The sequence below is a fragment of the Magallana gigas genome, chromosome 1 (assembly GCF_963853765.1).
Source record: "Magallana gigas chromosome 1, xbMagGiga1.1, whole genome shotgun sequence".
Taxonomy (NCBI): domain Eukaryota; kingdom Metazoa; phylum Mollusca; class Bivalvia; order Ostreida; family Ostreidae; genus Magallana; species Magallana gigas.
The window spans coordinates 29,192,300-29,217,712 of NC_088853.1; the positions used below are offsets into that span (position 1 = coordinate 29,192,300).

The following is a 25,413-nucleotide window of genomic DNA, read 5'->3' on the forward strand; positions in this document are numbered from 1 at the left end:
CCGTTTACGTTGACTAGAAGTAATTTTTAGACTTGACATAATTTTCTTTCTAAATGCATTCTCAGTAGCTTAAAGTTTAATAAATAAAAGAAAGTTGTAAATTTAGACCATGAGGATTGTATTCTTATTTAAAAAATTCATTTCATACATTAGATCATTTTCTTTTTCTGAAATTCTACGAGTTCACCAACAATGCTGTTTATTCAAGAAATTTTAATTCGTTCTATTTCCAACTACATAATAAACCTTGAAATCACAATAGTTTCCAGTATATACATGTGTAAGTTCATAAATCAAAGGACAACTCTGGGCTTGCCCCCGCTTCCGCCCCCCCCCCAAAAAAAAACAACCTCCACTTACGCTTTCAATATATGCCCTAAAATTTACAGTTTGTTATAATCTCATAAAAGTACACATATATATACCAATATGATCTTGAACATGTGAGCATAAAATTCTATGGTATACACTTTTACCCTGTTTTCAACAAGAGGCCCAAGTGCCACATTGCTCACCTGAGAAACGTACCTCTTATCAAAGCATCTAATTCTGCAATGAAAGAAGTTTATGAAGTCAAAACAAATATTTAAGCCAGTGTTAATGTTTCACTGGTTGTTGTGTCAACAATTTAGAATCATTATGCTTTAATACATAATAATATTTCAAATAGCATTACAATTTTTAATAAAACATTTTTAATATGGATGTAAACAAGCATTTGAGGACTTGACTATCTCTCAGTCATGGCAACCGTTTGCTAAAATTTTCATAGTAGATTCCTAGTTATAAAGTTGGAAAAAATAAAAAAAAATAAAATTGTGGCAGCTATAAGAGAATGGCTATAAAAAACAAACATTCTGAGAGTATTGCATAAGCAATACACGTCCCCTACCGGTTCGTATTCTCCTATGAAATAATTTCAAGCACACAACTATTTCAGAACTATTGTAAACGAGATGTCATGCTTTCATTAGAGATAAAAGAACAGAGGAAATTCAAACTATATAGCTGATATAGAAATTAAATCCAAAGAAGGTAAAATAATACTCTTTATTTTATCTCCTGTAATTTCGCCAACTTCATGAAGTATTCACTGGTAGAAATTTGTGAAAACAATGCACTGTTATGCACAATATCATTTCTTATCGTCTTCTATACCCCGAATCAAACCAAACTGTTAAACAGCCCAACCCGATAACGAACCCAATTGTAATAATAAAAATAAACACCTGCCGATTAAATTTGCAACACAATGCTTGACACTATTTTACAGAATTTATTTGTTTGTTAGAAATGATAAAAGGAATGGTACAAGTAACGCACGATATTATTACTGATGAATCTCACATACTGGCCTCGTTTATTCAATACACACCAAACCCGATAACGAACCTGAACATTAAAAAATTGGAATATAAAAAATTAATTTTTTGGAAAATATGTCAACCAGACAGTACAAAAGTGTAAACTTGATCTGTAGTTGGCATTTTGAAGCTGTTCAGCAAGTTTCATACTATTCCTCAAATGCATAAAGAAAAAAAGTGTGGAAAACTGAAGTGGGACAGAGAGACAGACTGACGGACGCAGAGGAAAGCTATAAGCCCCTCCGGTGAAACCAGTAAGGGACTAAAAATATGGTTGCTCTTTCAAAAGTTTGTATGCCATATATTACTCCAAAAATATGTTCACTGCTAAGTGCAAAAAAATGTCGAGATCTATACAAAATTGTTAAAGATAATATAATCCAACTATTATGCATAACAAGTTGGAGCCGTCTTCTGAATTTTAATTTAGGTGATTTGGAATGGGAGACCAATTTTTTTCTCCTCTTTCAAATCACCAAAAATACAAAACTTCAATGGTTTCAATTACGAATTAACCATAGAATTTTAGCAACGAATTCCTTTTTACATAAGATAAAAAAGGTAGACACTTATAACTCTTGGTTTTGTGAACAAGAAATAGAAACCATTGAGCACATATTTTGGAAATGTGAACTTATACAAGTTTATTGAATGACTTTGCTACTTATTGTTTTAGAAATATTCATACATATGTCGTTTTTGTAAAGAAAGAATTCATTCTTGGAAGTCATGAGAATTTAGATCAAGTGAAATATATTACGGCCTTACAAATTAAATATTATATATATAGTATTTGATGCTGTAGTAAGAAACCTTCTCTGAATGGGTTGATATCCTCTATCAAGATTATGTATGACACAAATAGATATATTGCTTGTAAAAATATTTGATGAGGCCTGGGAAAACTGGAAGAATTTATTCAATATCTAGAGCAATCCTCTCTCTCTCTCTCTCTCTCTCTCTCTCTCTCTCTCTCTCTCTCTCTCTCTCTCTCTCTCTCTTTCTCTCTCTGTCTCTCTCTCTCTCTCAAAATTAATCAAGTTAATATGCAACTTATTATGATTTATGTTATATGAATACTTAAATTAAAAAAAAAAAAAAAAAAATTGTGGCCGAACCCTACCCCATGGATCATGATTTGAATAAACTTGAATCTATACTACCTGAGGATGATTTCGCTTAAGTTTTAACTTTTCTGGCCAAATGGTTTTTGAGAAGAAAGTTATTTAAAGATTTTCCATATCAAATTCCTATGTTAAATTTTGACATTCACACCCGAATTGTGGCCGCACCCTACCCCTTGAGATCATGAATTAAACAAACCTGGATATTCATCATCTGGATATGCTTCAACATGAATGTCAATTTTTCTGGCCAAATTATTTTCCAGAAGAAGTTCTTTTATAAGATTTTAACAATATATCCTAACGTAAAAAATTTGACCCCCCTCCATTTTGGCCCACCCTACTAATGGGGATCATAATCTTAACAAACTTGAATGTACACAAAGTGATGAAACTTCCTTATAAGTTTCAACTTTATTGAGCAAATGGTATTTGAGAAGAAGATTTTTCAATACAACATAACCATATTAAGAATTTTAATTAATATAACACTTTTTTGTAATACTGTAGGCATCACTTCAACATCTCCATTTTTTTCTGAAACTGACCCTTATTTCAATTTAATAACTACTTTTCTGCCCTCCTCCCTCTCTCTCTGTCTCTTTCTCTCTCTCTCATTCAGAATAAAGATAGCTATTTTTTTATGTAAATTATCAATAAATGTAACCGTTTTAAGAAAAATAATATATTAAAACTGTTGATGTCTGAAATACTGTGTTATTATATGAGGACAAAAGTGGATATTGCACAGGGTTTCAATTCTTACAAAAGGTAGTGCCTTAAATCACCCACAAAATTATGCATGATTCAAACAGGTTTATTGTAAAACACAAGGACAGCACAATTTGAAATAAAACCCTGTTAAAGACTGTAAATAAAGAAGCTTTGTTGTTAATATTGGCATTTCTGGTGCAGTGGTTCTTGAGAAAAAAAAATTTTAAACATTTTTTCTATGTATCTCTTCGTTAAACTTTGAACCCCGTCTGGAGTTCAAAGTTTGGGTTCAAGGGTGATCATTTTTAAAATTCAAAATCTTCACTATATAAACAAGCTTTTGTATAAATATTGGCATTTTTGGTGCAGTGGTTCTTGAGAAGAAGATTTTTAAAGACACACATTCTATACTCCCTGTTTTGCAATAATCTTCCTTTTAAAAAGGGTTATGCTCTTTTTTTTAAATTTAGAATCTCCTTCCCATAATGATGCTTTCTATCAAGTTTAGTTAAATTTCGCCCAGTGGTTTTAGAGAAGAAGTCAAAAATGTGAAAAGTATACAGACGGACAGATGATGGACGACGGACAACAAGTGATTACAAAAGCTCACTTGAACCTTCGGTTCAGGTGAGCTTAAAATCTATTAAGATATACGTCTTATTTCATCATCTAGCAGTTTACTATTCAGTGATATTTAGAACAGAGTTATCATTTGTGTTCAATCATGCTACATGTGGTTGAAAATGTTCACATTGGGTTGCTAAATAAAATCATAGCATGTTTGATGCTTTTGGTGTGCAATACTGTGTGTACAATGCTTTTTAAAAAAAGAATGGGTGTCTGTTTTGTATAAAAACTTAGTACATTGAGCCATTTTCAAGGAACATTGTGCATAAAATAGTGTAGTTTGTTTCACTATTGATGCTATTACTAAGTCAGGTGCATATCGAAAATAAATCCTTAGTGGAATTGCTACTAAGCATGTTAATTGTTGCAGCAGCAGAAAAAAACCTTTTTTTTCTATTGTTACATTTATTCTTAGTACTAAATTTATCTATCAATTTATGAAAATGAAATTTAATATCAATATCTAGATTTTTTATTTGATTACAAGTACCTAGATTCTAGGAAACAGACTATAAAGATGAGGCACGATTTTCATTGTGAAACTGAAAGGGTCAAATAAAACCATGTGGTCTCAATTTAAATGATAATAACATGCAGGGGTATCTCTCTCTCTTTTTCTGTCTAAATGAAATGAAAATGAAATTCAGAACTTAAAAAAAAAAATCTGAATGTTGATATTGCTAGGGGAATAGATAATTCATCAAAATTTTAGCAATGCACACATATCGCATGATTATATGATTCCTAAAGTGATTCATAATTTATACATTTTCATTTTTATTCAAAAAATCACATTAATATCATTTAAAAAAATTGAAATACATGTACATATCTACATCTTCATGTAATATATCTAAGGCTAAAAAAATTATCTTTATGAGTTCAATTGATGGCTAATAACTGTCAGCACTGAATGCGGCAAGAACAAATATTCAGCACTATCGTAAGTATACAAATGATCTATTAAAATTATTACACACTACTTTTATTTTTTCAATTTTTTTAATCTCAAGACATACAAAATAAATATCAACAATCAACTCCATTTAAGAAATAAATGAATATAAATTTATAAATTCCCTCAATCATATTTCCTATATTTCTGTGAGAGAAGAAATTGGAGAATGCAACTTGCGTTTAGATTTTAACAAATTTTATTAAGTTGAATAAATATGAACTAGAAACCCTTAAAGATTCAAACTCATTATCTGCAGTTCACAAGCCTGATACTTTAACTACTGAGCTATGATGATATACAAGCAAATTAATTGATACAAATGAACAATCTAACAAAACATTTAAATCGCCATCTTGCGACATAGTGTCTTAAAAAGTATAAGACCGTCTTGATATGGTGAGGTACCTTAAAGACAAAAACAGTTTCTATCTGAATTCGAATTCACAAAACCATGACTGTGTGGATGAAGTGAGTAGATGTACCTGCGGATACATATTTTTACCCTGTGATAAACTGCGACCAATGTCACACCGTGAAGAATCGGTATAAATAAGTCTTCTGATTTTTAAAGATATGAACCAGACAGGAAATATCTATATTTGGCCACAAAATTTTAAACTATTATGTCACAGTAACCTAACTTCAGGGTGAGATACACCTTCCCTCTAAGAAGCAACAGCTGACAAGGTTTGATGACTCTTAGCCTTTATATTATTCCAAGTGGAAGTCGGAAACAGAGAAATTAACAGACAGATGGACATGATTGCCATAGTATAATATTTACATTCACTTTCATTCCCCCTATTAAATTGCATTGATTGATTTGAGTGATATTTACGCATAACACAGGAGACTCAATCACTAAATCTGGTGCGTAGGAATACACTCAGTATTCCTTGAGTATTTCTTGAAGAACATGATTGACTCTCCTTGCAACCTCAAACCAGATCACTACCTGATTTTATACTTATGCTGATTAATATTACATTGATGTAATTTTTTTTAGGAGCTAAATGAATTCAATTGATTAATTTAGTAGTATACCAAAAGTAAATTCATCAAATTACAAAATGAAAAATAAAATTGTGTTATTAGAATTTTAAGCGCTGTGCATTATTTTTGTCAGCATAATTCGACTGTTCCAATGGCTCTTCCGCTAATTGTGCATTACTCATTGAATAAGGCTGAGATTTTTTTTACGTAAATCATAATTTTGCGGAAAGAGAATAAATGTTATAAATCGTAAATATAAGCATTGAATCATTGTTTTTTAAAAGATGTGGTTTCATAACTGCAAAGGTGTGCATGTCCATACAAATTTTCATAACGAGTGCTAAATGATTCAATGCTTAAATATAACCTGTGACAGTGAGTCATAGATGAAGATATAACAATTGAGAATAGATTTAATAATTAAATCCTGTTATTAAACTAATTTCTCCAACTCCATTGGGACAAAACTCATGCATCTTTCTGCACGTCCAGCACAATCTCTTGATTTAGCTATATAGCTTGAAAAAGCTGTAAAGCTATTGATATGCAATTTTTCATGGAAATGTTTATTATAAGAAATACACAAAAATCGCAATTAACCATTAAATAAGTAACCCTAATTAGAGATAGATTTAACATTGCAGGTTTTAAACATTGGTTGGGTAACTGTCCACCACTTTGTGTGCATTGAGACGTGGATAAGAATGATTTCTTCTCATTGTGCTGAATAATACCAATCAATTATGGAATGAGAGTACCAATGCACCAGATGTTGACATCAGAGAAGTGTTTATACTAGATTGAACCGAGCAGAAAAAGGTATGGCTTAGGTGATTGGCTGAATTAATTGCTGAAATAATGATCATTTTAAAGTAAAATTATCACTCTTTAAATTCAATGATAGAATGAAGAAGTACTGCAGAAAGTAAAGAAATAAAAAGGTTTGAAATAGGAGGTAGGTGTCGTTTTTAAGAATTGGATTCATTTGCTGCGGATCGCTGTAAGTTGTAAATAAGCTGAATTTTGACCTATAAACGCAATGGGACCATATATATTTCTAGTGATTTTTTGTTAGTGCTTGGAATGAACTTTCAAATGTGACCAAGGATATGTCTGTTAGGAAAATAGCAAACTAGCCAGGTGTGTTTAGGTTAACATTGAGCATTATGGGAAATGATTTGGTACTCTCCCTACTTGTTTGCCGTGACTGACCTCCTTTATATTTCATTGAATAAGTAACTGTGTGGTCATGAATCAATTACCCCAAAACCTTAAGTGCAAAGTATCTTTGGACAATTTGATGAGTAACTTTTACATCCATTTTACAGAACAGTTTAAAGTTGAAAACTATCACTGCACCAATTGCCACCAAAGTGCAATTTTTTAAACATGCTGAAAAAAATACACTTTTAAGAAAAATGTATGACAAATAGCTAAATCAAGCTATTCTGAATACTGGCGTGCGATCAGTTCTCGCCGAGTACCATTTCTTGCCAGTAGATTGTGACGTCATTTTTTGTGTTAAATTTTATGTGTTGATAAAATGACGTCACAATGTACTGGCGAGAAATGGTCCTCGGCGAGAACTGGTCGCACGCCAGTAGCTTTAATAAAGCTGTATAGCTTTTTCAATCTATATACCTGAATCATAAGATTGTGTTGGACCTGTTCAGCTGATTTTGTAGCCCTATAATGTATTTTTTTTAGAAAAAGTTGTATAGAATCTATACAACAGTTAATAAACAAAAATCGTTCACTTCAGTTTGACAATTTATTGCAACTAAATACAGCTAGGTTCTACAATCTCAACCAGAGACATAAATAAGCCTAAGCATATTTTATGTATCTGCTGCAACTAAAGTACGCCGCTCAAAAGCTTAACATTAAAATCCAGCAATTTCGATGTACAGCACATACTTACGGTGAATTCTTGAGCTGGGACACGTTATAGAAGTTTTGTTAGACTTGTAACAGACAGTAAACAATAGTTTTGCTGACTCCGAACTATGCAGATCTTCCACTTGTGTAAACAAGCTGACGTCACAAATCGTTTTTAGTAAAGCGTACTGAAGATGTTTCGGATTTTGCAAATAAGTATTGTCGCCCGTGTGTAAAATTGAAAGAATAGTTTCCTTTTGTAAAAAGACGGAAAAAAAATAAATATATTACGAAACTGTCAAGATCGTAAATTGGTTGGGAGGTGGTGTACATTGATTCACGGCCGGTGCCATCGTCGTAAACATTTTTGTGTCCATATTCTGTTTTTGGAAATAGCGGATGGCTTGCGACTTTTGTTTCCTCAAGTACATCCTTCAATTAAAGGGCAAACGAAAAACCAAACAAAAAACTACAATTTCTTTATTAAGAACAAATTAAATAATGAAGGAGACTTCACAATTTTTTAAATATTATATTTTCATATGTATTTAATATATTATCTACCTTATAAAATTCTAAATGGTGGCCTCGCCTCCTGCACGAACTTTAACAAGGTGATAATTGATAAAAAGACAGATTAACGAGGCCGAGTACAGAACGAGTACGCACGCTTTCGCGCAGCGTTTGATTTGTATTGTGACGTCATCTTTTTGCTTGGTTGACGCCATGGCGTGATAGTTTCAACTGCAGATATTCAGCGAAATTTGTTGAAAATGGCTCGTTTAATGCGTAAAATTAATGTTATATTGTGGAATAAACATAACTGTCTCGAACTATAAGCTATATTTGCGCTCGGGTCGAAAACCTGAAGAGGCTTCAGCAGACCTAACCATCTGTCACGTTTTCTTAACCCGCCTAAATATAGCTTAATTCATATATTTCAAGACAGTAACCATGTATTTTATATTAATGACCCTTAATATGTGATGTTATATATTTTTTTATTACTTAAATATGTCTGAATGCTTTAATTATACTATAAAGATCACCTTTTCCGCCTTTCTCAAATAAAAAATAGCCATTATCTGACAAATCTGGGAAATTGGGCATACAAAAATCAACTTTGATAAGACCCCTGGAACAAACCAGGAGGTAAAAGGTTTTTTTTATTTGACCATTTGATGCCTTTTAGCAATAACTTTAATATGTAGAACAGAAAAAGAAATCCCTAGGGCAGAAGTTTAAAAAATGTGCAAAATTGATACATTTCAAGCGAAATCCCATAGGGTCCTATGTTAAAGATTAACAAACTTTGAGATGACCCCCTAAACAAACGGTGTGGTAAATGTTTTATTTTTTAATTTTAAAATAATAATTATATAAATAGAAATTCAGGTAAAAAATTTCATTAAAAAATCTAGGGCAGAACTAATTAGACCCGGCCTCGTTAAATATAGGCAATGTGAAAATAAATGCTACATGTGTTGAAGTGTGCCGTCTGAATACATTAAAGTTTCGGCAGTAATTAATAAAAATAAATACAGATAAATGTTTAATCCTCAATTGAAACGCTTGTCTGTGCTATTTTTGATGAAAGAATATATATATTACGGTTTTGCAGGTACCGGTCAAATTGGTCGAAAACGTTGCACTATATCATTCCAATTTTACGCGCAAAATTAATATATTGTTTAAATGAATGTGGGGTTCTTTTTTAATTTTCATTTTGAACCAGTAAAACGTTACACACTGTACACACACACAGACACAGACACGCACACATATGTTTTTTTTTTTTTTTCTTCCGGTGACGACCGAAAGTGACGGCGGACGTACGTTCGGATATGCAAGGGCACTGCGGCTGAAGACTCTCTACCAGCTCTAAAAATTTAAAAGTTCTATTTTGATACTTCTTGAATAAAATCGTGAAGAAGCAAAAATATAAAATCGTTAATATCTGGGGATCGAAAGTGTCGATTTAAAAAATGTCGTGTAATTTTCTTAGAAATTTTGTCAAGAGTAAGATCTGCTAATTTCATCAAAATCGGCTGAAGCGTTTTTCTGAAAAGGTGACAGAAAAATATAACAATACCAGAGAGAGAGAGAGAGAGAGAGAGAGAGAGAGAGAGAGAGAGAGAGAGAGAGAGAGAGAGAGTACAGTCACATGTATTAGACTTTTTGACTATATTGTAGTAATGTCGTTTGCCGTATAGAAAAGTTAAAAATTTACAATCAAATCTGTGTTGGAACCGTGCTTTTACCTTTCTAACTCGGGGCCTCAAATTTTAGCACTAAAGAATCAAAGAGAGAGAGAGAGAGAGAGAGAGAGAGAGAGAGAGAGAGAATTAGAGAGAGAGATTTTTGTGTTTTATAGTGTTCAGGAAATGGGTACATATAAACGACATATCCCAATAAACGCATGTATACGTATGGATGTATATATTTATTTATATACGGAATAAATAGTAAACAGTCTTCATTTAGTATAATTGACACATGGCCTTATTTTTTGCAGAACGGTTATTTCCCGCAATTGCTTAATGTTGTGTGCATGTACAGTCATTGAATTGGCGGCATTTCTTTAATGCCGACAAAGCGACCCAGCGGGCTGCAAGTCGGTCGTACTGCAGGGGTACTTCGGCGGCATGTCTTTGATGCCGGCAAAGCGACGAACGTCTAAATTTAGCGAGTTACTCAGAAAAAATTCCCGCCACTGTCACTTTCCCACGAACACGGGTGCAAACAAGATGGCAGACGAAGCTGGACCGTCCAAAAAAATGAAATCTTCAACATTTGTAAGTTAATGTTGTTGTCTAAATTATCTAGGATTGCGTAGGATTTCCAGGCGAACACGTACGCAACTTTAAACAGGTTTGACACATGCAGGCCGATTTGGTTTTTTAAAATGGAAAGTCTACAAAAGCAAAACTCTTTATTGTTTAACCATATGTAATTTACAGCAACTTTAGTTTATTTGCAAAGTTTGAAGAAAATCGAACGTCTGGTTCTTTTTAGCAGAGATATAAATAACAGAGATTGGCAACTCCGCCATCAGCGTGTTTCGTTGTTGAAAAATGTGACGGGACCGACCTTTTACTTTTTAGTAAACTGAGATAATGATCTTAAACCAAAAGTATATTGTTTTTATGAAAAATAGGCATAGGTTTTGGACATTTTTGAGACCAAAAAATTGAATTAAAAAAATGGGCGAAATCTCAGACGACGGGTAGCCAACTGCTTACTGTTTTAATATTGTTTATAATACATAAATTCATGAAAATATCATATTTTGAATGTTTTGGAAATAGGTTTTAGCTGTTTATATTTCGATATAATTGTTTATTTGAAAGATAAACTGATAAAATCAGGGAATACTTTACAATAGGGACCGCGAGATTTTGATCAGTTGCCAATCTTTGTTAAATATGTCTCTGAGGAATATACAGGAAATATTGTCATTTTCCGCAGTTAGAAGCAGATTTTTAAAAAATACTACAATCGCTTTTTAGCTCACCTGTTTTACTGATCACATTTTGTCCGGCGTCCATCTGTCTGTCTGTCTGTAAACTTTTACATTTTCGACATCTTCTGCAGAACCAAACTTGGCACAAACATTCATTGGGTAAAGGGGATTCAAGTTTGTTAAAATGAAGGGCCATGCCCTCTTTCGAGGGGGGGGGGATAATTAAAATTTATTAAAAAATTTGTTGATATCGATTTTTCAAAAATCTTCTTCTCAAAAACCATTTGGCCAGAGAAGATGAAAGTTGTGTGTAAGCATCCTCAGATAGTGTATGTTCAAGTTTGTTCAAATTATGGTAATCGGGGGTATGGTGGGGTCACAATTGGGGGGGGGGGGGGGGCGGCTCAAATTCTACAAAGGAAAATATAGAGTATATCTTTAAAAATCATCTTCTCAGAACCCATTTGGTGAGAAAAGCTGAAACTTGTGTGGAAGTATCCAAAGATAGTTTGAAATCAAGTTTGTTCTAATCATAGTCACTGGATGTAAGGTGGGGCCACAATGGGGGGGGGGGGGTAGAAGTTTTACATATGAATATAAATTTTTTTTTTTAATTTTCTACTTAGAAATCAATTGGCCAGAAAAGCTGTAACCTGTGGGAAGCATCTTCATCCTCAGAATAGTGTAGAATCAAGTTTGTTCAAATGATTGTCCCTGGGGGTAAGGTGGGGTTACAATGGGGAGGGGGGGTCGAGGTTTTACACAGGAATATATACAGTTATATAATCTTTAGAAATCTTCTAGTCAAACACCATTTGGTCAAAAAAGCCGAAACTTGTGTGGAAGCACCCTAAGATAGGGGATACCGAGGTATTTACCCTTAATTAAGTGATCTAACCAGGCCAGTAAAACTGTTCAATGAGAGTTTATTTGAAATATTTAATACCTTAAAAGCAATGTGTAAATATTCTTAGAAAATAATTAAATTCCATAAATTTACTTGAGAGTGTCCAGACACAACTTTTTCTGTCATGAATTATATAAATACATGCACTCTTTATAACTGTCCCTTGTGCCACTGATACATTCAAAACTTGCAACCCAAATTCCTGTTATCTCTTGATTATGAATGGTCAGTTTATGTGGCCTGGTGGCCAGTGACCAGATTTGTAACTGGTTAAAAATGAATTCTATAATGATGCAAGTCCCCTGTGATATGTGTATTAAGCTATAACTGCTTATACTGCAGTTAAAGACTGCTAAGAAAACTGCTTAGAATAACTGCTTACACTTTTACCTAAAGCAGTTATGAACTGCAACTAAAATAATATTTAATATACTGCTTGAAACTGCTCAAAAACTGCCATTTGAAAAATGCCTAAGAACTGCCTATCTACTGCTAAAATAGGCAGTTCACTTCGCCATGGGATATGTCTTATGATACTCATGATGCATTTGATAATGCGCAGGCTTCTAATGTGAGTCGATCATCAAAGCTTATGGGTGCTGGATGAGGTTAAGAGTTTTGAGCTGGTTATTGAGTTTTTGGAGCAGGTGCCCTCTGATGATTATATCTTAAATTACCCTTATAGAGAAAAGAACTGACTTTTTTCCATTGAAATTCCATTGAACTTTCATTGATTTTCCAGTTTTCATTCAAATACCATTGATTGTGCATTTAGTTTTCTTGTGTCTTCATCTGACCTGAGTTTTATACCTACCAGTTAAAAAGCAGTTTTCAGATAACTGCATTTTCAATGGCCTGCAACTCTCAGTGAAACGTACACCAGTTTTCCATTTCACTTAAACTTCAATATAATTGTTACTGTTTCCCAGTAATTAAAATACCATTTATTTTCAGGAGCAGTTAAATGGAATTCTTTATAATACACACTTTTAGATTTACATTGTATTTCAAGCTGAGTAAGTGCCAATCTGGGTCACTGGCCTCTGCCAGATAAACTGACCACTAAGAATTAAGATCACTGCATAACAGGAAGTTGAGTTGCAAATTTTGAATGTTCATCTTGGAGCCTAAATGTGATGTTCAGGCCAGCATTTTTTAATTTTTAGATTTATGAAATATTTTTCAAAATGTTTTGGGGGGGGGGGGGGAGGAGGGGAAAAAAATAAAGATAAAATTGAAAAATTTCTCCGTCGAGAAAAAAAATTTAAAATAAAACAATTTTTCAACAATATTTTTTTTATTTTTAAAATAAGAACACATGTTCAGGAGCTGCCATTTTTTAAAATATATATTAAGTACTTTTGGTTGTGATGATGTTCTTATCATCATAACATATTTTATCCATGGGCACTAAAAATTTGTGTTAATTAATATATTGTATATGCATGTTTAAAAAGAAGGGTTTTCTTTTTTATATATTACCAGCACATACTATACATATAGATAAAGACCAAAAGAATTAAGGGAGTTTTCAGTTCTCCCTTGCAAAAAAATAGGAATAAGTTTGAGAAATCATTTAATTGATTAAGTTAATAATGCTATTCACAAATTCAAAATTTAAAATATTGTTATACTGCATGAAAATAAATTAGATTAGAAGCATGTCCATAAATGTCAGTAAAAAATCAAACAAGTTTTTGATTTAAAAAAGCTGGTCTAATTTTTAAAATTTTATTTGTTTATGTAATTATTTCTTTGATAAAGGAAATGTTTTGTTATTTTGTTAGCTTAATGACAAATAAAATCATTCTCTTTCCTTCAGTTATAAGACTCCTGTGCTTCAGTGTGTTTAGGGTTATTAGTCAACTTCTCTTTTTTGATGAAAATTCTGGCTAAGTTGCCGATCACAAAACTTAATAGGGCCGTAAACTGTAGGGTTGGACGAAAGCAAACAGCAGTAGGCCCTATCGTTTGTTTCTTTTTTTTTTTTTTTTGTAACTTCTAGTGCCCGTGATTTGATCAGAAAGAACTTGGTCTTTTTAATCAATGCATGAACAACAATAATTCAGAATACACATACGTGATTGCATCAACATTTATCAGTTTATTTTTATTTTTACCAGAAAGAAAATTTGGGGTCGGAGGAAAAAATAAAATTAATAGCTCGTTCAGGTCCTTTTATTTTTTTTTTAATTTTAAAAAAAATAGGGTCGGCGGGTTTGTAAATCGAAATTTCAAAAAATGCTGGCCTCATGGTCAGGAAAAATGTGTTATTGTTGGGCATCCAGCTCTTTTGTGGCATATTTATACAGTGAATTTATGGAAATTTTTCTGGGGATATATTCTTGGTCACTTGAGGTAATTATAATTTTTGATATTAAATTCTTACACTTGTATGATTTGATACAAATATTAATATATTTGCGTAAAGAATAATTAATATATACATACTATCAAGTGATTTATAAAAATTAGTGTTGCAAGCAGCGTGCATGGATGTATTGAAAAAAAAGAGTTATGTAATATAGCTTCATGTTTACCATTTTAGATAAATGTATTTGGAAGTCAATAAACTAGTAAATTAAATGTATGCATGTAAGTATGCGGCTATGCACATGCATACATGAGAACATTTAGATAATATTTACCTAATATCAAGCACAATTAAGTTGTCCTTATTTATTGCTCTTATGAATTTTGTACAGTTACATGTATAACAATTAAGCATTATGGGGAGATTTGAATTCTATATTAAGATTTCTCTGGGTCAGTATTGTGCAAAACATTCAGGGTTATCTTATGATGCAACTTGATCTTGACCTACTTATCTTGACTATAAAGCAGTCAAATAATAATCAATGGAAAATCAATGGGTTTTCCATTGCATGGTTTTCAATGTATTTCACCGTGTAAACCATCCTTTTTCCATTAATTAATTGGCATTGAAAGATGACATCATTAAACTGGTGCAAACTTATTTGCATAGCTATTCATTTTCAATGGTGTATTCATTTCAATGGACTTTCACTGAGTTTTCGATCACTGTGTTTTAACTGGAAACTGGAAAAGACAATATTATATAATGCCATTTTATGTGACATCTTGGTAACTGGAAAAGCAATGCGGTTTCAATGGCCAGAAATAAACTGCAGAAATAATGGAAATTCAATGGCATTAAATTCTTTTCTGTAAGGGTAGTTATTATAACTAGTACTAACTTAACCAAACAATGCATGGATGGCCATATGAAATTTACTATTATATGTGGTTGAAACTCCTTGTAAAATATCCCCCCCCCCCAAAAAAAATGAGAATTTAAAAGGTACGTGACATCTAAATAATATTGTTATCCTAGTGTGAACAAAATTGTTTACAATATAAATCAGCATGAGCATGCACATACTCCTTCAATTTTAAAATATCTCTTTGACATATGCAGATAGAGTACAAGGGTATAAGCAGTTAAGAAATGAAAAAAATCTTTCCAAAATATTTTTACTGCTTAATTTAGAACTGCCTATCAACTGTTAAGGCTTATAAAATTGCTTATTTTATTAAAGGGTTTATTGTGGTTCCAGCATGCCCTTAAGCATGAGTGCAGAGAAGGTTTAGAAACAGTTTATAAACTGCGTGTTAAGGTGGTTTAACTGTTAAGGACTAAAGAAAGTACTGCCTTAAAACACTTTGCCATGGGGGTGTGTCTAAATGTGATACTTGATGCACTAGACAGGCTTCAATGCTGAATGATATATTAAAATATATTGTATCATAAATTGTTCTTAAAATTTAATGACCATCAGTTGTATATAATTTGAAAGACATTGCCCATTATATGACATATTTATGTAATGAAATATATTTATTACTTTTGAAGTACATGCATTTATATAAATTCTTACAGTTTCAAGGAGCTAATTTGAAAGTGTATATTCTGGAAGACACTGAAGTGCGTATGGGACAAGATCACGGAAGAAAGTATGGAGTAACAAACGTTTTGTCAAAGTCAACAGAGTATGACTGTCTTCATGAAATGGTTATGCCCGAGAAGTTTATCATGAAGACTAAGGCATCAGTGAACAAATGTCTTTTGTTGAAAAATTACGCAATTAAAGAAGATGGAAACATTAGAATATCCGATTACACTACAGTAAGTATATATATATACAGTCTATCAGCAGTTTAATAGTTAATTTTTATTCTCATTTAAAGTAATTTTCCCCTGCTTTAACTGAAAGTAGGGGATAAATATATTAAGAGGTATAGCGCACTTGATATACAATTTCGCCTAAAATATAGCAGTTTTGCAAACATCAGAAATTTTCAATATTATACAATATTTAGTTAAAAAATATTCAAAGAAACGTAAGTCAGACAATTACCATGCTGAAAGAGTCTTATAGCTCTTACACAAGAACTTAAAATATTCAGCTTTTGTAAGGGATATATAGGAAAAATGGGAAAATTTAAGGCGCTGTACCTCTTTAGGTCTGTTCATTAGTCCATCTGTCATTCTGTCTGAAACACAATCCTTTGCAGAAGATATATTAATTAAAAAGCAAACATGTTGTTAGTTTATTAGGAAACTATTTTTGTGTTCTTTCATTGTCTCGTTTTTTCCTTTGGGCCACATAAAATGAATATTTAGATTCTCATCCTGATTTGCAAAAAATATGGGGCGGGTGGGTGGATTTTATTTATTACTATTATTTTTTTAAAACACCTTTTTCACCGTTCATGTTCTAGAAATAACATTAACTGCTCTATTCTTTTAAATTGTTTATAATGCGAATATGAGTACACAAACCCACTTTTAATCTTTCATTTTATTAGGGCTTTTCGACTTTCGGTCGAAAAGACCTATTGTTATTGTATTATTATTCTTCTCGACAAAGTTTCGTCGGCGATTTTTTGAAAACGGAAGACAAAAACAAAAATTTAATGTTTAGTTCTTGTAGCAATCGTTTATTTCTCCCGTATGTCCCTTTTTGGACTTCCGGTTTATATACTTCCGGTTTACAGATGCAAAATACAAAATATTAAAAGGACCCTTGTATTTATTTAATTATAAACTGAGACATTTTGGAATGAAATACTTCGTGCTATGATATACAAAATCGTAAGCGAAAACCCTTTTCTATCTCTTACCGTTTTCGAGACATTAGGCTTCAAACTATGAAGAAAGGGGGGATGAAAAAAGTAAAAATTGAAATAACCACCAAATGTTTAAAGTGAGGCATGGGAAATGTTACAACTGTCATAATTATCATATATTTTAAGTTTTATTCAAAACATATGAGAACTTCCGGTTTTATAAGTGGATAAAAAATCGTCTATGGGAGTCTAATGTTAAACTGAATTCACACGTGCTACGTTTTCTCAGAAAGTTTTCAAGTAAATATTTTCATATTTCACATGTATAATGAGGGACCTGATACGCAGACCGGAAAAGGTCCTGGAAAAAAAATTCCGAAAAATAAGGGATCCCAAGCGGTCAATATTAAAAATAGCCCTTTAGCTGTAACTTTTTTATTTTTAATCCGATTTTCAAAATCTTTTCGGATAATAGTACAGAATAAAGAGTCCAATTTAAAAATTATGGTCCAAAGGGCCACTTTTTGACTCCTTATAGGGGTTTTAAGGGTCTGAAAATGATACCTTTATCACAATTCAAAAAAAATAAATTTCAGGAGTTACCCCGCTTTGCTCAATGAATGATTAGCATAAGAGCTATTGGCATACCAAAAGTCTTGAATCACGAATGAATACTTTCTTACAAATGAATTTTTAAAACTTTTCTTCAAGAATTAAAAGATATGTTTTGATATAAAATTCTGGAGTTGTCTTTCTTTAGGCATTTAATTTCTTATAAGTTAATGTGTGGGTATATGTTTATGACATTTGTTCTCATTTTATCATACACAATTTTTGAGAGAAAAAAATTAAGAATTTAAATCAGGGGTTTAAAGGGCTGTCGAAAAGCCCTACCTTTTTGTTGAAGACAAAAACAGGTCTAGTTTATTTTATGTTCTTCATTTTATTTCAACTTAACTGTTAATGCATGAAGACATTTGTATTCTTATGGTAACAAACATTACTGGAATCAAACGGTAATTTTAATCCACATGTTTAGGCAGCCATTAAAATTTTTTGTATATACCGCGAGCCCGATTTTTTTTCCTGAAATTATTTTTCCACACAATTTTTTGTTTTTCAAAATAAAATAAAATGCATCGGAGCGGGCCATTTTCAGAGGGGTGGGCGCCCCAGGGATGAGAATCTAAAAATTAATTTTATGTGGCCTTAGTAAACAACACATATTTTCTGAATTAGTTTGTTACATTACTTTTAGTCATTTTTTATATTTTCACAGGTCTTTGACACTTCAGCAGACAGGATTTCAGAGGAAAAAATAAAGAAATGGACAAACCCACCTATTAAACCAATTGCAGTTTCAAAGTCTTTAGAAAAGGGAGACCGAGTTTCAATCTGTGGAACACTTGAAAGGGTTTGTCTCACTGCATGATTTACAAAAATTTTTATATAATGTAAAAACATATACCGTATAACAAAGATGGTCAAGCGTACTGCTGTATATATTTACAAAATTATAACGAACTATAGCTTAACTGTATACAGGGAAATATTCGCCCCCAACTAATTTCCACAGCGTTTGCCCTCATTGTCAGCTAGTGGGCAAATTTAAGACTGGGCGAAACTGTTTGCAAGTTTAGAAGTGCGAAAATTACACAGGGCGAAAATAACCCTGATTTTTACATATTAATATTTGGAATTTAAAATATTTGTAAAAATTGAAATCAATTGTAGTACCCTTACTAAGCTGTATCCAATTCCCATTTTTAAAATATGATGTTCTGTCGGCAGATCTAATATTGTACATCAGGACTATATATGTATGCGAGATTAGGGAGATGTGTGTGTGTGCGTGTGATCTGAGTGTAATATTATAATATTATATATATATATATATATATAATATATATACTTAGCTATATTTCAGGTTTTTGAAAAATATGCAAGTGAAAAATAATCACTTGATTTGTAAGAAAAAAATTATCAAACTGGAATATGGTCTATTTTATTGACTTAAAAAATGTATAAATATTGTAGAGAACACAGATTCTTCAGGGGAAAAGTTCCCAAAGGAGAATTCTCACCATAAAGGACCAAACTGGTGAGGTTGATGTTAAATTATGGGGAGAAAGGCTGATGCACATAGCACCTGAAGAAGGAACAAGAATTGTTGTTACAAATGTTACAGTGGATGAATACAGAAACAACAAAACTCTTAACAGCAACATGTCCACTCGTATCGAAGTCAGTATATATAAAAGATCATGTCTTTATATAATATATTTTGTTATTGCTATATTTTTTTGTCCGTCGTCGTTCGTTAACAATTTTACATTTTTAACTTCTTAAAAACTACAAGGCCAATTGTTTCCATTTTTGGTGTGAAGCATGTCTATGGTAAGAGGAATGTAAATTGTGAAATTGGTGGCTCTACCACCCCCAGGGTGCCACAGGTGGAGCCAAATATGCAAAAAAAAAGCTAAATTTTCAAAACTCTTCTTCTCTACTCCCACACATGTGAGGAAAAAACTAATTGCATGGTTATGACGTCATGAAGCCCTCTACCAAAATTATGAAATTCATGGCCCCAGGGTCAGGGGTTCAGGCTCTAGGGTGGGGCCAATATGGCCATATAGTAAAAATGTATTAAATCTTAGAAAATCTTCTTCTCTACTCCCATAGATATTTGTTAAAAACTAAAAAAATAAACAAATATTCTTGTTAATAGTAAAGTAATAATTGGCAAACTAAAATCACTAATATAAAGGTAAAATGATTTCGGTATAAATCCCAGATGGTGATTGTCAACGAAGATTGAATATTCAAAAACTGGAACAGGAGAAGTGAGTAACTCATGATGGCTTTTAAAGCTCAGGTTGTTTTTCGTTTGTTTGAATGCCCACAGGGAGAGTTTCTGTCTGCCCCAGGTAATGGGAGGTTGTTTTAGATAAAACATGTATAATAACCACTTTGTTATAGCTTTTCTATGAAAACATATACACATAAAACCTATCCTGAAAGTTAATAAATATGGGAAAATTATTTTCTATCAGAGTCTTGCACCTTTTCAATATCAGGTCATGTGCTCTTTTATGATCTTTTAAATTAAGTTTTTCGCTAAAATTACAGGTTTAATAGCTAGTCCTTTTGGAAAGATTTCAGGCAGAGAGGTGGTCATCATTACAATTTTTCTTCACTCCAGAATAAAACTTAATTAAATGTATATATGAGACTCCTTGACAAGTTTGTGTATGGGTTATCCTACTCAGGTGACTTGTTAAAAGAAAATGTTTAGGTATTATATTGAAATCATTGTACATGTGTATCTTTAACTAGACACAAAAGAAAGTAATTAAAGAGTAAATATTTTATGTCGTAATCATATAAAATTAATAATATGTATTGATTATAAAAACAATATCTTATGTTTAATGTTGTTTCTAAGAAAGCATTTATTTGTAGATCAAAGAGGATGCAGAAAACTTCTCGGGAAAAATAGAGGCAGCCTGTTTTGATGAGTATGTTTGTTGCCAAATTTATTTATTTTATCATAATCCACTATGTATCTTCAAATAAATTTTGTCATGATTCAAAAAGTCAGTATATATATAACCTCCACTCTCTCTCATGTGACAGAAATATATAAACCCTAAGCTTCAAGAATTTTGGAGGGGAATCTCAACAACCAATAAAATGAAAGAAGACAAAACTAAAAACCAATTGAATGTCTAGATACTGGTACCGGTACATTATATCTTTGCCCAGAACCTTAATTATAGTAATTTCAACCATAAGGCAATTTATGTCAATTTGGTCAAGATAGCTGAGTCTGGTTGTTCAATTCAACTGGCAATGACTGGATTTTTAAGTTTATAAAAGATTTAATTAGATACTTTAGTATTATATTTTTAATTTATTTGTACAATAAATAGTAAATAATTAGATTAAATAATTTTTGAGTTTATAAAAGATTCAATTAGACACTTTAGTATTACATTTTTAATTTATTTCTACAATAAATAGTACATAATTAAATTAATTTAATTATCAATAAATTACTTTTATTTATGGATTTATTGATTTAACAATTAATAAATCTGTAACTCCTACACAGATATGATACACAGGATTTGTAAGCTACATTGAAATAACTGCAATCATGACTGACCTTTTTTTATAACATATTTGTTTAAAGATTCACTGTGACTGTAATTATATATAATGCTTGTAATATGCCAGAGATTACTTTACAATTTTCAACGTCATATCAGAATTTTCTTTTTCAATTTCAGGGACTCTTTATCCCTTGTCATTAATGAGAATGTATTCAATGTATCAGCTGATCTCATTGAAATGGTTTTTCCGTTGCTGTCCTTTGAAGAAAATGTTGAGATTACTGGACAAGCAAGGGGAAATACCATCACAACCATGTTAGTACATCCTTGATATGCTGATCACAAATTAATGTTTTAGGTCATTAATTTGTTAAAAATAAAAAAAAAAATAAAATACTTTTTATGAAAATAGAATATTTGTCAAAAATTCATTTAAAGGCTATTATTACTAATGCTATAATGTATGTTACCTTCTCCAATTTTTAGCTCAACTGAGATGTAAAGTGAGGTTTTCTGATCACATTTTGTTTGTCTATCTGTCTGTCCATGGGTAAACTTTTCACATTTTCAACTTCCTTTCCCACGAGAACCATGCACTGGGCCAAATTTAAGAAAACTTTGCACAAAGCGCAACTGAATGATGTGGATTCAAGTTTGTTTGATGAATGGCTACACTTCCTTTCAAATGGAGATAATTAAGAATTAATGAAAATTTGTTGGTATTTTTTATCAGAAATCAATTTACCAGAAAAGCTAAAACTTGTATTGAAGCATCGTCAGGTAGTGTAGATTCCAATTTATTTATAATCATCATTTCTTGGGTAGTCCTCAGTGGGCTAATCTGGAGCGGGATACTGTTTACATACTAGAAAATGAAATTGGCCCTTTGAGATGGTCACTATTTTAATGTTGTCTAGTGTTTTTATATGTATCTCATACCTGAGACACGTTTAACAATACAGTGCTGAATGTGTTATGATATGACTATGAAATTATCTAGTTACAAAAGGGCCTCAGTATTTAACAAAAGAATATATGGATTATATATTTATTAATGAGAAAAATATATATTAATTGTCAGGTGTGAAAATTAGCTAATTTTAATTAGTGACTTTTATAAAACAATCATGTGTATAGCCACAAACTGTTTTGTGCGTGGTCTTAAGTGTTAATATTTACTAGGTCTTTTCAATTTTGCAGTCGTTGGATTGCTTTTGCTAAGTAGTAATTTTGTTAACCAGGTTTTCAAAAGGAAAATTCCGGTTATTGAAATGGTGAAAATGGCGGGCGGGCGGCTGCCAAAAGGGTACCTAAATTGTACGGATAACTCCTGCTACAGTTTTCAAGATAGGAAGTTGGTTTTTTTACAACAATTGTACATACATGTATATCAGAGCTGTGCATATTACTTGGATTTTGATTTTTCATAATTTATGAAAAAAATGCCACCTGTTGAACTTAAAGTTATTTTCAAATTATTTTCAAGCAGAATATTGCATATAAGCTACTCCATTTTTCTGGATAGGTTGTGTTTATCAATTCAGGGTTGACAAATGGATTTTGGAAGCATGATCGATTAGAATAAAGTTACATGCATTTAATCTGCTGGATTTTAAAATAAAAATTCTTGTTTTAACTCTATTTAAATATAATCATCAGCACTCTCAATGTAAACAGATTTTTTCAATAATGCCATAATCTATTTATATTCATTGCAATTTAATTCCTGCTAGTTGTCGCAGTTTAAAATATCAACTGTCTTTTTGCATGCTGCATTGCAGTTCTATATATTCAAACTGAGAATCTCAATGCAGGTTTCCTAAATGTATATCAAATCAGTGGAATAGACACATTATATAATCAATACCTAAGTTTCAAAAACATATATAATGATGGACACCTGTATCTATTTTTAGTAACAGGTACTTAAACAAGGGCATAGACAAAATAATGGGAAAGACGCTATACTATACTTCTTTTACAAAGTGTGCAATGTCTATCATTATACTCCTATACTCCTATAGTGTCTGTAAGTATAAATTAAAGCAAATTTGCCTTCACTGTGTACTTATGTATGTTGTTTTATTTTCAGTCTTGATGTACATCGCCAAGATGAAATGTAATTCCATCAACAATACACAATAGCCTTAAAAGAAGAGGATGTTGATTATAATATAATAACAGCATAAAGTGCTCAAGAAAGCATTGTATTAGTTATACCCCTGCTCCGAAGGAGAAAGAGGTATACTGTTTTACCCTTGTCTGTCTGTCTGTCTGTCTGTCTGTGAGTGTCTGTCTGTAACAAATATTTCTGTCGGATGTTTCTCAGCAACTATTCATTGCAGAAGCATGACATTTTAACACACTATTTGTTTAGGCATGCCATATCATGGAATATATTTTTGTACCAATCGGACATCAACTTCCTGTTAAAAGTAGACTTTGTTTATTTTCAGCCTAAATTTTCAAACCAATTTGTCAAAGATTTCTCAGCAACTATTTCTCGCAGATACTTGAAATTTGAACATACTATTTAGTTAGGCATACCATATGTTTTAGTACCAATCGGATGTCGGCTCCCTGTTAAATAACGACTGTTTATTTTTAGCCTAAATTTTCAAACAAATTTTTGTCAAACATTTTTCAGCAAGTGTTTATCACAGATGCTTGAAATTTTTACACACTATTTGTTTAGGCATGCCATATTGTGATATATTTTTGTACCATTTGGATGCCAACTTCCTGTTAAATGTCGACTTTGCTTATTTTGCATATTCACATATCAGAGCGGGGGTATTACTAGTGAGCATTATAATAGCTCACAGATATCTTGTTTGATTATCTTTATGACTCTTTTGGATTTTTTGCGTTTGTAAATGTCACTCGGCTTTAAAATTGGCTGCTGACATCTTTTTAAATATCATTTACAATTTTTAAAATATTTTCAATTAAAAGGTGACCAATTGTTAGTTAAAATTTCAGTATAATTGTCTGTCTGTCTGTGGGTGTCTATCTGTTACAAATATTTCTCAGCCACTATTCATTGCAGAAGCATGAAATTTTAACACACTATTTGTTTAGGCATGCCTTATCATGGAATATATTTTTGTACCAAGCGGACATCAACTTCCTATTAAAAGTAGACTTTGTTTATTTTCAGCCTAAATTTTCAAACCAATTTGTCAGATTTCTCAGCAACTATTTCTCGCAGATGCTTGAAATTTAAACATACTATTTAGTTAGGCATACCATATATTTTAGTATCAATCGGATGTCAGCTCCCTGTTAAATATTGACTGTTTATTTTTTGCATATATTTTGAAACAAATTTTCGTCAAACATTTTTCAGTAAGTGTTTATCACAGATGTTTGGAATTTTAACACACTTTTTGTTTAGGCATGCCATATCGTGATATATTTTTCTACCATTCGGATGCCAATTTCCTGTTAAATGTTGACTTTGCTTATTTTGCATATTCACATATCAGAGCGGGGGTATTACTAGAGAGCATTAGCTCACAGATATCTTGTTTGATTATCTTTATGACTCTTTTGGAATTTTGTGTGTTTGTAAATGTGCTTTAAAATTGGATGCTGACATCTTACAATTTTTAAAATATTTTCAATTAAAAGCTGACCAATTGTAAGTTAAAATTTCAGTATAATTGACCTCTTATATTTTTTAATTGACCTCTTATATTTCTGAATTATGGAATTTTTTAAATTTCCTAAAGACTGGTATTACATAATGTTTGTTTGTTCCATGATACATAACTATATATGTTTACATAGAAAGGTCTTACATTTATTTGATATATCATTTTTTACTTTTAATTCAAATCCAAAATTACTTGTGATTTCTCCAAAGAATACTGACGAAATTTCTATATCTTTTTTTGTTTCATTAACTTGCAAGCAAATGCACAATAAAACCACTACTAAAATGTGTAGACATACTTTTAATGGTTTGTTCTTTCCTATCTGTATCCAAATGAATGCTGCTTTATGAGGCTTTTAAGGTAGCTAACTACATCAATGATTAAATACTTTTTACGACACAATGTCGCATTTGTGAAATTTTTGTTTAACAGCAAAGCTGCATCAGTAGTAAAATTTATTATTCACTTTCTAATCTGAAGATTCCAAGGTAAAATCTGTCAAGATTGAGACTTTTGTTCA

General features: G+C 31.7%; 1 protein-coding gene across 1 annotated transcript; it reads left to right on the forward strand.

Annotated features, from left to right (window-relative positions):
• Positions 1-9,817: 9,817 nt before the first annotated feature.
• On the forward strand, positions 9,818-25,119 carry LOC117691963 (uncharacterized). The gene is made up of 7 exons (XM_066078663.1): positions 9,818-10,453; positions 15,930-16,175; positions 18,399-18,533; positions 19,157-19,363; positions 20,582-20,637; positions 21,412-21,549; positions 23,327-25,119. Exons 1-7 carry the CDS (start codon positions 10,304-10,306, stop codon positions 23,355-23,357), a joined length of 963 nt encoding a protein of 320 aa, XP_065934735.1. The 5' UTR covers positions 9,818-10,303; the 3' UTR covers positions 23,358-25,119.
• Positions 25,120-25,413: the final 294 nt, after the last annotated feature.

Bases quoted from the DNA above. Each gene is read 5' to 3' on its own strand.
- LOC117691963 (XM_066078663.1), top strand. From the start codon at position 10,304: ATGTCTTTGATGCCGGCAAAGCGACGAACGTCTAAATTTAGCGAGTTA. The intron at 10,454-15,929 runs GTAAGTTAATGT...AAATTCTTACAG, and splicing joins AAATGAAATCTTCAACATTT to TTTCAAGGAGCTAATTTGAA. The intron at 21,550-23,326 runs GTTAGTACATCC...TTTTATTTTCAG, and splicing joins GGAAATACCATCACAACCAT to TCTTGATGTACATCGCCAAG.